The sequence below is a fragment of the Dermacentor albipictus genome, chromosome 4 (genome assembly GCF_038994185.2).
Source record: "Dermacentor albipictus isolate Rhodes 1998 colony chromosome 4, USDA_Dalb.pri_finalv2, whole genome shotgun sequence".
NCBI lineage: Eukaryota > Metazoa > Arthropoda > Arachnida > Ixodida > Ixodidae > Dermacentor > Dermacentor albipictus.
In genome coordinates, this window is record NC_091824.1 from 44,218,508 (window position 1) to 44,235,573 (window position 17,066).

A 17,066-nucleotide genomic window follows, 5' to 3' on the forward strand; every position below is an offset into this window, starting at 1 on the left:
CTTCGAAGGTGGCTACGCAGCTCGCAGATTATTAATGTTAAGCTCCCTTGCCAACTCTGTCGCTTTGGCCGAAAACGATACTCGCAGACGAACTTCGCGCAAATTCCTACAGCCGCTGGACCCGTTCTAGGTGGCGCCACTAAATTTCTAACTAACGTTGATTACGTACATAAACATTTGAAAGTAACAAAAACATAAGCAATATAAGAGATGCAGAAATAATTTTGTGTTTAATTTTGCAAACTATTGTCTAAATTGTTACAATGATTTGTTGAAAGTGAAAAATTACTTGCGAAAGCTTTGTAATCCTACCCACAGAGGCCCTTTTCGTCGCATGTTTTGTGTGTGAGCTCCTTTTATTTCCATCAAGCTGCAGGCAAGTGAATTTATATCCATTGTCATCTTCCTATGGGTAAAATATTATTCTCTAACTATTAAACTGTATGGCTGCGTCATACGCAGTGCTTTACTTGTGTGTGATGATTTTGAGCGCGTGTCTCGTCATCCTCTGGTTCTGGCATGGCGCGTCTTGGGCATCGGCGCCCCTTTTATTTCGTCGTCGCACTGCAAACATTGCGTTAAGCATTTGCGACAATAAATTATTAAAAGCAGAAAGAAGAAGCTTCCTCCTTTCGTTACTTTCTTTGACATTTTATTTGATTTGCCGCAAGTTAAATGCTGTTGGCGGATGAGTCACCGGCTCTAGTTTCCCGACTACACCGCCGGCATCCACAAACTTAATTTTTAGTGCATGAACAGCCCCTTCTCCTTCGTAAGTGGATGGAACGGACTTTTCTGTGGTTCCTACCCGTGCCCTAATTCCTGGGTTTATTCATGCAGATTCACAAACACAAAACATGCCTGAACTCAGCGCACAAGATTCAAAGCGGGAGCCCAAAGTTGAGGACAAAGTGACTGTGGAGGATGGTGAGTAGACTACACTGTCGTGTGTTGTGGGAGTTGTGTGAAGTGCTAGTCTGTTACAATGAGCTCGGAGCGGTGCTCCCGCCATTATTGACCGTGTAACGGAAACCCAATTGACCTGTGTACTGCCGTGAGACGATATCGTTCTGCAGTTTCACGCAATTGTGGTGCCTGGTAGCCTGCGGATGATCGGCCGTACGTAAGCCTCCTGGCATAGCGCTGTACGATGTCCCTTGTTCGTACATCCTCCAAATCGCGTATGAATCGTGTGCGTGGTCTATTGTAATCGTCTTCATGTAACCCGCTTGTGCCGCAACCGAGTTTACGGCAATAACAACCTTTCGTTAAGTTTGTTAAATGTTCGACAGTTCCTTTGATCTGATGTGTGAAAAACGTTGCTGTTTCAGCCAGTGACACCGACTCTGGCAGCGATGACTCGGCGCCAGAACTTGAAGATGACATTGGAAAGGCAACTGGACAGAGCCAGGTAGGGATGTGAAAGCCTAGTGCTTGTTGATTGAAGGGTAGGCAGAGCAACAGTCGTACTGAATTTGTCCCACTACTTGCGTTTACTGGAAGACTCCAATGTATTCGATGCAGTGCATTCTGAACGACGGGCTGCCGCATTCCGTATTTCACTTACGGGGATGTCAGCGATTCTGGCTGATAGAGGTTATAGCAAGAAGCATTTCTACATTAGCATTGGATTGGTCGTCGAGTGACAATCTGCACTTTGATAGTGTGTTTGTGAACAACTGCATACAAATGTCATTGTAAAGTGTGTAGCTTTCTTGGTTCATGGAACTGTTAGCTTTCAAGGTTTAAGTGTGCGGTCTTCTTTTAGTGCTGCTCAACAGTGTTAGTGATTCAATCATTGCTATACCCAGTCACACAGGCCACAGCTGACCTCGATTGGCTCCCCTTGCACATGCGCAAGGGGGAGAAATTCGATCTCGATTGTGCTCCTTTATGATGGAAAGCGCTCCATGCGACTGTGGTATAAATTTTATTCTATCTCTGGAAACTAATTGAACTTAAACATAATTGCTGAAGGACCCACCTGTCACAAATATTTAGCGTGTGCAAAACCAAGAGGCAGCACAAGTATTGGCACTGCGTATGTTATCAGAAGTGTTGATGCAATTACTGTTATGGTAAGCTTGCTTGTAGGTTAAGGTTGAATACTTACTTTTGCAGCTCACACTTCAGTATTCAAGAATTTTCAATGCGAAAAAGGCAAGATGGCACAAGCGTACCAGCCACAGGAGTGGGAAAAATGTGCAGGAAACAATTCAACATTTATTTAGGAACACTATGCTTAATGTACTGTTAAGATAGATTTCAATCAAATGGCATTGAATAGCAAGGGGTAACAAATGTTAGTGTAGTTAAGTTCTTCGGTTAGTGAGCGTGGTTGAACTACCAGAAGTACAAGCTTATCAGTAATGGAAGATTAAACAAGGAAAAACAAGGAAAATGTTCTAGTTAACGTTCAAAATTATGTACCATTACCAACTCTTTATTTTGTTGTAATACACGAAAGTAATGCTTCAGGTAGACTGCTCCATTCTCGTATTGTTGCAGAAAGGAATGGATTGCTGAAAGTGTAGGCTGAGTAGTGTGGGCACTAAATGTTCGAAAGAGAGCTTAAAATGCGAAATTACCTAAGCATCTGCATTCACTTTCAGTGTGTTTGTTTCGTTGTCGCGTTGTTCCTCACAGATTGCACAGGCGGCAGGCATCACAGAGGAGCTGGTCAGCAAGGCCAAGCAGAGCAGAAGTGAGAAGAAGGCGCGCAAGCTGATGTCCAAGCTGGGGCTTAAGCAGGTGCAGGGCGTCTGCCGGGTGACCATTCGAAAGTCCAAAAACATCCTCTTCGTCATCACCAAGCCAGACGTCTACAAGAGCCCTGCGTCGGACACCTACATTGTTTTTGGAGAGGCCAAGGTGTGCGTCTTGATAGCGCTGCCATCCTGTGCCTTTGCGTATCCTTTACAAAACTAGTTTGAGCTTAACATCTGATAAAGCAAACATTACTGGTGTAACAACAAATTCTTTAGACATGAATTCTATTCTCTGGGTGTTTATTGTCACGGAAGAAAGGAGTTCTCGCTGTGGTCACTTTGAGTCACGGAAGTTCATACCTACAGTGTTTACAGCAAAGCTAGCCGTATCTCTGAAGGATGTTTCCAACGGAACCTGCCTAATCCACAAACAATTGTGTACTTGTGAGTGTGAGCCTGGCCAAGTGGCTGAAATATTCTGAAACACTTGATTAAATCAAATCTGCTAGTACTTCGTGCCTGCTTTACAGCTTACTGGTAGGACCTGTTGCCTAAAATAATGGGCTGACATAGGCTACTACAGCGGAATCTCGTTGATACGATCATCAAGGGAACTGAAATATAAAAACATCCTCTGAATATTGTATCATCCAAAGCAAGCTCTGAGAAAGGTATGTAAGTACCAGAAAAGAGAGAAAAACATTTGCTGAATTGTATCAGTGAGAATTCACTGTATAAACCACCAAATTTTTCTTTCGCCTGAACATCCAGTGTTGTAGAGGGCTAGGGAATTGTCAACGAAAGTGTCCAGGAAAACCTAGAAAAATTGGGGAATTTAAGAAATGCCAACGTAACAGGCGCCCTAATTCTGTTCTTATCAATAAACCCACCAGTGCTTAGTTTTATAATGCAGGCGAGGCTAGGGGGCAAGGGGGTTCTGTAAGTATGCACCTAGTGGACGTGTTCGTTTCGTCTGCTGCTGAAGTTCCCAAGCTGGGGCACACTTGAGAATGAGTCAAGCGCCCGCAGCCAATCACCACTTCAACAGCAGACGAAATGGACCTGCATAATACGTCTTCAGGTCACTGTTTGGGCCATTGACAAAGAAGGAAAGGGAACTTAAAATGTTGACAGGTCACTTGTTAGGCAATTGATGAAGCAGGAAAGGCAATACAGTCACTGGCCGATTTCTTGATTGTGCAGCTTTTCAGGCCTGTTCGATTTCTTGGACTTCCTTAATGGTGCCCAAATTTTCTGATAATGTGCGTCCAATGTCAATCGTCAACGTATTGCGGCGCACAGATGTCGACATATCCACATGCACACAGTAGCAGCTGCGACTATTTAGGTTGCTGTCTGTACTACGCCCGATTTTGGGTGAGGTGTCTCATCATTTCTATTGCCATTTGGCCAGTGTGAGAAGAATTCTATTAGAGCGAAAGTTGTTTTATCTTATTGCAGGGGCACCTCGTCTTGAAAATTGTAGAAGTTCGCTAAATGGCTAGCACTTGCTTCAGCAGTCTTTAACTACGTATACTGACCCACAGTCAGGATAGGATAACAGTTGTTTACCAGTATTCTTATTTTTTTCCTTGTTCTGTGTCAGTGGTCTGAGCAGCGCTTTGCATATAGTATTAACATATCGCCACAATTGGCTGTTTGTGAACTGTGGTTGACAAGAGTGTAGTGTAAACAAGTGAAAAAATCCTTACATTATACTGGCCAAAAATTTCTCTCCTTAACCTTTTCCATGCCAAGGATAAGGGTCACTTGTCCAAGAATTTCCTTTAGGCTGTTAAGTGGCACACGAGTGAGACACATTATTATTTTGGCATGAATGCTGCGCTAATAAAGGGCACCAGTTTGACGGTCCTTAGGGAAGTGGCAGAAAATCAGCAGAAGTTTGACTCCCCTTGGTTTAAAAAATGACAGTGCAGTGTAACAGCTGTAGCAACAACAGCCAGCTTTTCATTGTGAAGCATTTCTTGGCAAGCATTTGCCACTTTGTCAGTATCTATCTAGCTACCTACGCCTTGGTGCTCTCATGGTCGTTTCGTCAACTTGGTATCTACAAAAATTGGCATAGTATGACAGGAGTGTATGACGAACATAAATGATCAGCCAACACGAATATCATATGTGTGTCATGTAGGTCATGAAATAGCCGCCTACATCTTGGTCTTCTCATGGTCGATTTGTTAACTTTGTGTGTACCAAAATCGGCATAGTATGACAAGAGTGTATGACGAACATAAATGATAAGTCATGACGTGTGTCATGTAGGTCATGAAACAGCCGCCTACGTTTTGGTGCCCTTATCTTCCCCGCACACTGCTTCGCATAACATCAATTCCCACAGGTTGTGAGATCTGCTGGTTGTTTTTTTTTTTTTTTATACAGTCTACTTTCGTTAACCCTAAAGTGTTAATTTATTTTGACCAAAGGTGACCTTATTGCGGGAATCGGCTACTCAGCGCACTGGCATTTAAGCCATGAGGGAAGGCTGAAAAGAATATAAAATGAAATGGTTTGTTAGAAAATATGACACCTGCTGTCTTTTTTCTTCTTCCTTTTCTTTTCTTTTTTTCTCCTAACACGATGGTTCTTTCTTTCTCCATCTCTCTCTCCAGATCGAGGATCTTAGTCAACAAGCTCAGATGGCGGCGGCCGAGAAGTTCAAGGCACCTGATGCAGGCGCTGCGATGGGCGAGCCGGCACAGGCTGCGGTGTCTCAACCTATTGAGGAGGAGTCTGAGGAAGAGGAAGAGGTTCGTTGCACATTCTTTATTCGCATGCCATATTGCTGATGCTCGCCCCAGTCAAACGGGCAAATTTAGTGTCGCTTTCAGCAATTGCGCATTGCCGCTGGCGTCATTTTTAAGCTGTCACCCGGAAAGGTCTAGTGACACTTGATTTGGATTTGCAGGCAACTGTATTTGATGAACTCGCTTCACTGTGTGGAAGTGTGTATTCTCGATAGCAGTGCTTCAAGCATAAACAAATACTTAAGGTCGAGTCGGCGCTAATTCTATGACCAAACATTATGAGTGTCCCTGTGACTGCAGTGAAGCGATAAGCTTGAAAAAACATTTTCAGCACTTGTCAGATTGTCCACTAATTCCACCATTTTGACTGCCTGGATTTTAGCTATGTTCCTTGCTTGTATTGGCTAAAAACAAGTAGACATGTTAATGAAATTATACTAGTATATCTATCTCCTTTTTTTTGTAATAAAGGAGTAAGCGTTTATAAAATTCTAAATGCTGAAAATCATATCAAGCCCTATGGCTGCACAGATCGTCATGGTCATCAATCCGAAATGACACTGGATTGCACCGCCACCAAAGTTACGCACGAGGCAAAGTGGATGACTCATTTGAAGTGCCAATGCTGGCTCGAGTGACAGAAAAGAATCGCAACAAATTGTCTTTGACGCTGTGTCATCGACTGAAGCAGTTGGCAGTGTACAGTCAACGACCGACTTTCCGGATGCCCAATAGTTCGTAAAGCTTCGCGGCACCATCACCTACCCCGTAGAGTTTATGTGTAAGATTGTCTGAAATTTCGGACGCAAGAACCCTTCGCCGTCCAATTTTTCGTACTTTTTGCCCTGACCATAGGTCCAACATGGTATTAATCAAAGCCCCCACCACCGCAGCCACTTTGATTACCTTGCCGCCTCAAACCGGCGCTCTCGCACGCAGATCCGCTGGCAGCTGTAGCCCCCTTTCGGGCTGCCAGGGGCCATGGAAGCTTCTGAAAAATTGGGCAGCTCAAAAAAACAAATGCATGCCTTTTACTGCCCGGCTCAAATTGCCACAGGCACGTCCGAAATAGCTCTGAAAGCCTACCAGTAGACATTGGCTTATCGGTGCTCGTACTGTGACAGGAGACGACAATGCATGCGTGTATAAATTAAGGAATACAGTGCCCATAACAATGGCCCCTTCCCACTTTTGGTATGCTTCATTGCAATACTTTGCATATGCATCACTGCGCAAGACTGCTGAATTGAGGTGAAGCTGATTTTTTGGGAGCCGTCATTGGGCAACGCACAAGACATTGGCAAGGATTTTAAAGGCGGAGTCGGCGTGGCTGCCAAGAGTGGCAATTTGTTTCAATAAAAAACGGCACCAAGCAGCAAGAAGCTCGGCAGCGAACGTCGATGTAGTTAGGCCTGGTGTTGCCACAGCACAGATCTGTGTGCGAGAGCGCTGGTTTGAAGAGGCGGGATAATGAAAAAGGCGGCGGTGGTGCTGGCAATGATTAATGCCATTTCAGACCTGTAGTTACGGCAAAAAGTTTGGAAAATTGGATGGCAAATGTTTTTGCATCTGAATTTTCAGGTGTCTGGAAAATCAGTTGTTGACTGTATAGTGCTATGATGTTTGTGTAAGGGTAATGAATAGATAATCCATGATTGGTTGGTGTAGGTGTTACAAATTTAGATGTGTAACCTCACCAAAACGATAAAATGCATTCAAATGTCATGGAAACATTTCTTCAAGTACAGTAAAACCTCCTTTATTAGGAAAAATGGATCTTGCCAGGTGTATGCATTATTTAATGTAATCAAATTCTTGTTAATTCAGATGTATTTGGCCGCACATCCGTTTATTTGGACAATGCTCGGAGTTTGGCCATCACGGAGCGCGGCAAATGTGTGACGCAAAATAGCGACAACGCTAGCCATGAGAGCGTCATTGCCATGGTCATCTGCAGAAATTGTACGTGAATGAAAGGGGGAATGCTTCGTGCCTATTCGTGCCTTCATAACAGCCTCTTTACGTTTACCGCCATGCACAACACCAGGTTGGCCGTGTGCCTTCAAAACTGTGTAGTTGCCGCCATGATCGCTTGGATAACAACCGCAGTTTAGTCTGGAGCACTTGCGACAGACGGAAGTCTCGTATTGACTCGAGTGTGCGCACTGGTTGTGTGCCTTACAGAACTGCATGGTTGCGGTCCATGATTGCGTTGGTAACGACCACGGTTTCGTCCGTAGCAGTTGTGGCAAACAGTGGCGTTTTTAATCTGTATGCGCGTTGGCCGTGAGTCTTCACAACTGCATGTTTGCCATCCATGGTCATGTCGGTAGTGACCTCAGTTCTGTCCGCATTGGTTGCTGCAAACGGTAGTTTCGTATTCAGCAGTAGCCAGTATTCAGCAGTAGCACTAGCATGCAGTAGCCACGCATGCAGTGTCACAAACGCGGCGGAAGCTGTCGAGGGTGAAGAGTGCCGGTTACATCGCGGCAAATGGCCAATCTGTTGGCGACTAGCTAAAGAATAATTGGGATGTACGTGCGGTAGTGAAGTGGTGTGTCTGAGACGAAGATACGTCGTGGCCGCGTTGCGAAGGAAGTCGCGAGGCCTTGCTTCTGCATTGCTCTTGTGCAAAATAGAAGCAGGATTTGCTTATTTATTGAACAAATTGGATCATGTTGACATAGTAGGCGTTCGTTTCTTGTTCTTTTGATACTCTCAATAATCTGACATTCGGTTAAATCTTGACATTTTTCTTTGTTCCCGTGAAATCCGAATTCATGAGGTTTTGCTGTATGTTCAGTGAACAAATATGGAGGGAAATGGGCTTGGGCACTTCCTGTCTATTTACTTGAGTGCAAGGAAGAAGTTTCAGCGAACATTGTTTTAACTGCGCGAGCAAACGAACCACAAAGACAGCGAGGGACAAGGACGGGCGCAGTGGGAACACAAAAACCATAGCCCGCTGTAGAAGATACATAGTTTAGTAGAACTTGTTGTTGGGCGAGTTGGTAGGTATTAGCGAACATTGTTTTAACTGCGCGAGCAAACGAACCACAAAGACAGCGAGGGACAAGGACGGGCGCAGTCCTTGTCCAAGGACCTGCGCCCGTCCTTGTCCCTCGCTGTCTTTGTGGTTCGTTTGCTCGCGCAGTTAAAACAATGTTCGCTAATACCTACCAACTCGCCCAACAACAAGTTCTACTAAAAAAAAAAAGAAGTTTCACTTAGTCTCTCCATTTATCATCGTAGTGGCTTGAAGAAAGATGAAAGAAATTATGAAGCATTGTGGAAAAGGAAGTAAACAAACTCTGCAACTGCTCCGCCTTGTTGATGAAATATGAAAAATAAACATAAAAGGACAGTCTTGCGAGGTCCAGAAACAGCTGCACAGAAAAGCGAAATTTTGTTTATTACCATATTTACCTGAATGTAATGCGCCGATCGACCTTCCAGTCATGCAAAATTTTAAAAATAAAACAGCGAATGTAAAGCAAGACGTATGAAAAAAAAAGAAGTGGTACTGTTATTCAAGGAATCGCAATTCGGGAATGAGGTCTCCTCACTCATCATCGTCATCTGAGGAGGAGACAGGTTTCTTTAGGCAGCGTTCTTGTGCGACCGGTTTCTGAAATAGTTCGCATCGTGAAATTTCGCACGACTCGGCATCAAAAGTGTCCCAGAGAAGTGTTCATGGCATTGTTCCGAGTTCGCCGTCAGTGTCGGGACGAGCCGAGTCTCGCCAAAGCAAATCTCTGAAAATGATTGCTCCAGAATCAAGTCATCTTCTGTGTCGCAAGCTCTTTGGAGATTAAGTTCTTAAAAGCCCGCACAGCCATTTAATTCTGGGGCAGTACCAGGCCACTTCAATATACACAGAGCCCTTCCGACCAGCGGGCCTTCCCTTCCGCTGGTTTAGCTATCTGTGAATCATTGATGTCAAGACTCTGAGTTACAGCAAGCTTTCACAACTTCTCGGCCATAAAAATTGTCGATTTCTCGAAGCGGCTGTCATACAGAACGCGCTGCATCACCATAACATCACGAATGAGTGAAATTGGAAGCTCGAAAGGACACGGGGTACTGCAGCACAGTCTCCCGTCACAAGCACAGTGAAAACGGTGTCAATTCCAGCCAATAAAAAGTTTTGAGTTTGGCTGACTTTGTCTGTGGCGTTGGATTTGGGATATAGCGGTACAGGTTGCCAACGCGATGCTAAAAACTGAGAGACTTGGAATATTTCTTTTAAGATGGGCAATTCTGTCGTTATTCAAATGTTGCGCGAGGGTAGAGTTGAAGCGATGAAAATCATGAAAAGAGTTCATATTACAACTGAGTAGATATGGTATATTTCACCGTTACTGTGAAGTTGCCACATAAGGGGGACCTATATATCCCGCTGTCCTTCCAATGGTTAAATCATTACACATATTTGGTACATGCCTTGTAATTGGCACCATTCTGACTGTGCAGTTTATGAAAATAAACTTTTTTCTTTCCCTTTGCAGGTGGACGAGGCAGGAGTGGAGGGCAAGGACATAGAACTTGTCATGTCACAAGCCAACGTCTCTCGTGTCAAAGCGGTCAGGGCGCTCAAGAACAATAACAACGACATTGTCAATGCAATTATGGTAAGCGGTGGACATTTGGCTTTTTTTCCTTTTCCTCCCTTTCATCTATTCTTTCTCGATATAGGGAAGTGCTGGGGGATAGCTGTAGAATAGGAGCCTGAAAGAAATGGTCCCGTTACCACTGCATACCGTATTTACTCGATTCTGACGTGCCCTCGATTTTAACGTGCGCCTGTATTTTGTGACCAGAAAAAAAGGGGGGGGGGGAAATGCCCTCCATTGTAACGCCTACCCGTTTGCTGTGACCTAAAGAAAGAAAAATCCTTTACAGTACCGCGCACCTCATTCTTTCATCGGAAATACAACTTTCTCTCATTAGGAAAAAACAATGATTTACTCCCAATGCAGTAAAGTTGTGATAAATAGAAAAAAGTCGCAGTTTCGTGCGAAAGGCGAAGCATCGATTACGATAGCAAATTAGTAGACAGCTATGTACGAAAAGTAAGGATAGTAGTTTTATTGGCCGCATAAACTTTCAAACATTTGCTTACTAACTAAATTAACAAGCATGGTGTCACGCGCACACAAGCATGAACACGTCTAACTCAAATAACCATGGAAACTCTTTAAACGCTGGAGTGAGGAAGTGCAGTAGCAGGAGCAAGAGAATTGACCTTTGTGGGGATTCTCACTTCGATGCGAACTAAGCGACGAGAACACAGCACGGTGCACCTAGATGCATAGACTCTTGTCTCCGCCGCAGATCACTTTCGACATAGAGGCTGTGCCATACGTAGCAGCCGCCGATGTAGAATGCCTCCCGTGTTTGCGCCAGTCCTGCACGCAAGTTTCGGGAACTCTGAACGCCTGTGATGCGGCCCGATTTCTGTCCATCTCTGTACACGTGTTCGCTTTGCTTTTAATTGGGGCATCGTGATGAACTCGGCCTGTCTTTGCAGTTGGCACTTCCACGTTGATAGAGCAAACGCAGAAAACGGGAAGACAGACGGTGCACTAACCTAAGCCAAAGCAAGCATTGCCTAAGCTCGCACTATAGCACATGGAGAAAGCTATGGCAGCTAGGCTCGGAAGCGCGTACGAGCCGTCCATTTCGAAGTGACGATGGCAATATAGTAACGCAGATTTAAAATGAAACTCGATTTTAGCGCGCACGGAATTTTTTTACCTATTTTGTCAGGAAAAAATTGCACATTAGATTCGAGTAAGTACGGTATGCATGAGACACAGATCGTGTGTGAGGTAAACCTCAGACACCATTTGCATCTCGCCATCTTTCGATTGTAGCATGCAGCTCCAAACCTGCTCCTAAAGCTTTGCATCGTCAAACATGGCGGCAGCCATTGAAGCAATGGCTCTCGCCTATCACCGAATCTGAGCCATTTCAATGTACCTGGTCACATTCGTAACAAACAAGTGCTTGTGTACATCGTCGCTTTTCACCACGTTGCATAGGTGATAAAGACTGAAGGATAAACAAAGGTCAGTTGTGAATTTGATGGTTCATGGTGCTGAAGTGGGATGCTTTTGGCTGGTACCCCATTGTGGATTTCCTTGGCTCGTGATGGCAGATAAGTTCGCCGCTTTAGTCTTAAGTGCAGTAAATTAACTGCTGGTGATGTATGAACACTCAAAATTCTTGTTAACCCTTTATTGGTGAGTGTTGCCTACAGGCAACATATCAGAAAAGTTGATTGCTGAGTTTCGGTATTAAATATGAAGCTTCTGGCAGTCTTCAGCCAACATTGCTTGACAAGCAGCAAGCATGATTTGTTGGTTTGGAGCAGGAATGCGGGGTTAGGATGAAGTTTGGCATGCAACTCGTTTCATTTTGAAAATAATGACCGGTGCGAGTTTTTTGGCGGCAGTGATGCCGCACACATCATGCAAAGCAAATGAAATTTATGCCTATGGTTCACACATTTCAAGTTAAGCCATGAAGGGCTTTTGGTGAAGCTCACTTCCAGTTTATTGCTGGGTGTTTTCACTCCTATCGCTGAAAAAGCTTCCACAAAAAAACAAAATTTTTTTCTTTGTTTATACCTGTCTTCCCTGTCCTCAACGTGTTTGCGCATTTAGTTGGGAAATAAGCGTTTTTTTTTTTTTTAATATTTATGTGTGCTATCACTAAAGAGTTAGACTGATATATGTCAAACGCAGTTCCTCTATGAGCTTTTATATTACCGTATTTACTCGCATAATGATCGCACTTTTTTGTCAGAAAAAATTGACCCATATTCAGGGGTGCGATCATTACGCGAATTAAATTTCCCGCGGAAAAAAAATTTTTTTGTTTCGTCCCGCGTTTGCTGCGGGATGCGGGTGCGGGACACCAAAACAAAAATGGCGGCCGGCGGAGCAAGCCGAACGCGCCGAACGCGATCTTTTTTTTTTTCTTCTCGTGAGTACATTACGTGCATTGAACCAGTTTCTTCCGTGTCAGTGATGAATAATATAGTTAATATCGGCAAGTTTGCGGCAATAACGTAGCGATGTGCACTTAGAGGGGACAGAAACAGATGGGCGCGCTTAGCTGCCAGTGACAGAAACCCATGGCCGGCGTGCTGCGGAAACTGCGGCATCTGTTTTCACTACTATCCTAACACGGCACGTTTCCGCTAAGGGTGGGCGAATATCTTAGCTGTGTTACAAGCGTTGGCGTATGAATAGGGTACACTTCTAACGTATCAGTGTAAACGTGGCTACTATCATTGCCGCGCGCGATTTGTTGCGTGCTCATGAGTGCAGATGAAAAGAATCGAAAGGTGCCTTTTTTGTTTTTGTTGACTACAACCATTATAAAGCCTACCCATAATAAAGGCAAGTTTGGTTGTACCTCTTTTTGCCATGGAAGTGCGGAAAGTGATGAAAGTAATGAAATGAGGCATATACTTAAGCATGTTTGGTGCGTGCAGACGAGTCGTTCACGTAGCATTCGACAGATGGTAAGCGCGATCATTATTAGCTAGGCTTGGCACACGACATATCGCTGCGGCAAGTTCAGGGTGCGATCATTACACGGGAAATAAAAAAAATCGAATTTTGACGACAAAATTCAGGGGTGCGATCATTACGCGAGTGCGATCATTATGCGAGTAAATACGGTATTAATGTGGATTTGCTTTCTGGTGGCAGTGGCGCAGTACAAGGGCAAGATGGAAAGTACACGTGCAGAACCTTGTTCAAAAAGTTGTGCCTTCTGTGTGCCCAGAAACTAGCATATGCAAAGATCATTACGATCCCAGATATTTGATGCCTTATGCTAAATCTGTTAGTGTTACTTAGGTGCTCCTGTCTAAGCACATAGGAATGGAGAAATCAGTTTATTCTAAATTCACAGCACCAAATTTGGTGAGGTTTGTTGCATGCAAAATAAGTGTTTACCATCTACTAAATGTAAGAAACAATTTTTTGTTTAGGCCATAAATTCTTTAAAATATTCCCGAGTTTAAACTTAAGTGCCCAGAGACGTGCATTGTCGTTTTAGGATGGCAGCGTGAAACGAAATAGAGCTAGTCAGCAGCACCGGAATGTGGTGCTATGATGCCACCAGAGCGAAATGGCGCTCAGTTCGTGTTTGCCTGCAGCAGGGAACAGTGGTGCATTATAGCGCAGTATGTTTCCAGTGGCACTATGCTGTATACGCTGTGAAACGGATGAGTGAAGATCCTTATCGTAATGGGTTGGTGGCAGTAGCTTTCAATGGCGACATGCGACGACCTGTTAAATTTGCTGGCACTGGAATAGAAACAGAGCGTGGGGCAGCATTTTCATGTGACACAGGCGGGCATGTACATTACTGCGGAGAAGCTGCCGTTGGGGGTGGCTATTGCTCTTATCGCGTGTGCCTTCCACTGTTGACATGGGATCTAGCGACCCGAAAATGTATCGTACAATCGCAGCTTGGCATTATACTGAATGTTGGTGCCAAAAGATCATGTTTCCTGATAACTTATTAACCTGTGAAAAAAGTAGTGTAACTCTATTCGGTCTGTTCTTTTTTTTTTCCGTTGTTGATTGTGAACATTGGTGCTGGGAAATCGTATAAAACGTGGTCATATTAAAGAGGTTCTCCTGTATAACACAAATCTGTAAGGCGCACCTATTGAGGCACCTAAAGTGGACAAAATTGGATGTACAATACGTCACTCTGAAATATACCACTAATTTGGGAGTAGCACTCGTAAGACCCTCTCAAACATTGCAACAATTTCACGCAAGCAGTACACGCGTATCATATTTGTCCTCATTGGGTGCTCTGGCAGACACAGTTTAGACAACTGCTATAGTCAGTAGTAAAGCAGAATCTCGTTAATACGAACTCCAAAGGGGCCTAGAAATTTATTTGAATGAAACGGAGTTCGAACTAAGAAAAGCCCCTTTCAGTACAACGCCCGATGAATTGTGCGGTACAGTGCTCAAAACCAAAACCGCCTGTGGGCATTGAAAAAGTCTTACCTTTCCTCCACTAGCGCACACTGACATGTGCCGGAAGAAGCCTAGGTTCCTATAAAGTGTAATAAGATCGTGCCTTGCACCGTGCCGTTTGCTGCGAGTGCGAGGCGAAAAAAATGGTGGCTTAATGCGCGCCGTCTTTCCGTGTGCCCAGTGTTGCAGATGACGTGATATGTGAGCTGTTGCTTGAATTGACGAATTGAAGTTTAGAGAAATAATGAAACACACAAACGGAATGTCTGCAAGTTTTTTTACTTCGCACCAAAGCAAGAGAGATGTACTTCCGCTTCGTCTGCTTGTTCCCACAGTCGTGAAATCACATGTGCAAGTACTGAAACTACGCCATTTTCTACCGTGTTCCAGCACGTGATCAAGCTCTGCGATCCGCTTGTACTGCCTCAGTATTCCTGTCGCACAGAATTATACCGCTAGTCATGGTTCCTTGTGCGCAGCATGCAAAATCGTGCGCTGCGCAAACAAGACAACAGCTCGCACGTGACGCCGTCAGCAGAAGTGCGTAGCATCGAGAAAAAAAAAAAGAAAACGAAGGCGAAGGGCCCTGTGACATACGCGTCATGCGATCCTCGACGTCGAATATGGAAGAACGCAGGGAAGGAATTTGCTTGCAGAGGCCAGACAGGGCGAGTGGAGAGAGCGTCATGCTTGGCAGTGGAGCCCGCCTGCTGAAATCATGAGTTCGCAGCACTGAAATAGTTCTATCTCGGCTATTAACGAGCCGATTTGAAAATTTTTAACGGCAGAACGCTGAGGTTATGTAACAATTTCCAGCGCATAACCAAAATTTGCTATGGGGCCTGGTGAGGGGGCCCTTGTAAGAAACCCAGGTGGTGAAAATTATTGGTCTGTAATCCCCCACTACAGCGTGCATCATCCTATCGTGGTTTTGGCATGTAAAGCCCCAGAATTTAACTTTTTTACTCTTGTGCATTGTCCTGAAGCTCCACTGCCATCATGGGTTTGCCTTTGCTGTGTTTGTAAATGTATGAGGAAAGAGAGCTGTATGAGATACTGAGTTGCTTTTCTTTTTCTTGCAGGAACTGACCATGTAGCGACGTGCTCAAGGCTCCAAAAATCATGTGGCCATGTTTTGAGAAGAGTTTTTTTTTTTTCTGTTTGCCTCCCTCGCCTTGTAAAAAAAGAAATGTGTGTGGATGTGGAAGATAATCCACCTTTACTCTGCCAGTAGATCGTTTGGCAGGGTATCCTTCTCATTCATAGTGTTGTGAACAGTTACAATAAATTGTAAAGCCCATTGGTTGCTGTTCTTTTCTTTGCTTAGCAGCGGCTACCGTTGTGTGACTTACAAAAATTACTATGTACTACTAGAGAGGTCCAGGGGCTTCCTGTTCCATGACATATTGAGTTTTGAGTACTGACAGTATTGAGCAGCGTTGCTGTTTTGGCGATTTTGTCGCTAGATTTAGCAATATACATACTTAAAAAAAGAAATTTGGCAATGTGGTATTGAGCAGGGCTGAACGATTGATTAAACTTTCGATTAATCAAAGCTTTAATCGGTCAAGCTTACCTGGCAACGCTACAATAAATTACGAGCTGGCACTACTTCGCTTGACCCAAGAATTCAAGTGCATCAACACAGACATGCGGGAGAACGTTTGGGAACGGTGTTTAACCAAATAGTCGCACAGTTATCACGTACCTCAATCAAAAGTGGGAAGTACTAGTTTTCAGCGGAAAACAGCGAGAAAACAATGCCAAGCCACCTGCTCGTGTTGTTAACCTCGTTAACTGGTATTTCATGGGACTGAAAAAGATGTCCGGATTAACCGAATGTCGAATTATCAAAGGTAATCTCATCATCTTGTGGCTGATAAGCGCTTGCAGCGGCGAAGGCCTCGCGACTTCCTTCACAGTGTGGCTGCAGCACATGTTACTAAGACAGACGGACTTTACTACCTCGCGCACATCCCGATTATTTTTTTTCGCCAGTGAGCTAGTCGCCATCCATTGCGATGTAGCCAGTACTCTTCATCCTCGAAACCTTGTCAAAACGATGCTGTCTGCCGCAAGGACTGCGGACGAAGCCGCTGTCGACACAATCATGGATTGTGACCTTGCGGTTCTGAAGGTGTGTGGCAAACGCACACACCAAGTCAAAACGAAACTACGTGGGATCAAATCCTGGCCACAGCGGCCACATTTCGATGAGGGCGAAATGTGAAAACGCCCATGTACTTCGATTTAGGTGCACATTTAATAACCCCAGATGGTCCAAATTTCCGGAGTCCCTCACTACGGCGTGCCTCATAATCAGATTGTGGTTTTGGCATGTAAAACCCCATAATTTGATATATTTTTTTTTTATACGAAACTACCATTTGCTGCAACTGCGGAAGAAACCGTTGCCGCTATCAACGCGATCATGAAGTTGCATGGCCGACTGATGTGTAAAAGCAAGAATAGCATTAGAGGCATTATTAGGCATGAACCTTTCTGGTGATTCGGACTTCACCGCTTGGTTTAGATGAACGCTAATGCCATATTTGTTCTTTCGCGTTGCACGTCGA

At 44.4% G+C, this 17,066-nt stretch overlaps 1 protein-coding gene across 3 annotated transcripts; it reads left to right on the forward strand.

Moving 5' to 3' along the window:
* Positions 1 to 245: 245 nt before the first annotated feature.
* On the forward strand, positions 246 to 15,790 carry Nacalpha (nascent polypeptide associated complex protein alpha subunit). Of its 3 annotated transcripts, none has more exons than XM_065438839.1 (7): positions 246 to 376; positions 841 to 927; positions 1,332 to 1,411; positions 2,647 to 2,871; positions 5,339 to 5,476; positions 9,982 to 10,104; positions 15,573 to 15,790. In XM_065438839.1, the coding sequence occupies exons 2-7, from the start codon at positions 858 to 860 to the stop codon at positions 15,585 to 15,587; spliced, it is 651 nt and encodes a 216-aa protein (XP_065294911.1). In that variant the 5' UTR covers positions 246 to 376; positions 841 to 857; the 3' UTR covers positions 15,588 to 15,790. The 3 variants fall into 3 exon arrangements, with proteins under 3 accessions (XP_065294911.1, XP_065294910.1, XP_065294912.1); XM_065438838.1 differs by having other exon boundaries at positions 302 to 412; XM_065438840.2 differs by lacking the exon at positions 246 to 376 and adding an exon at positions 565 to 772.
* The last annotated feature ends 1,276 nt before the right edge of the window (positions 15,791 to 17,066 follow it).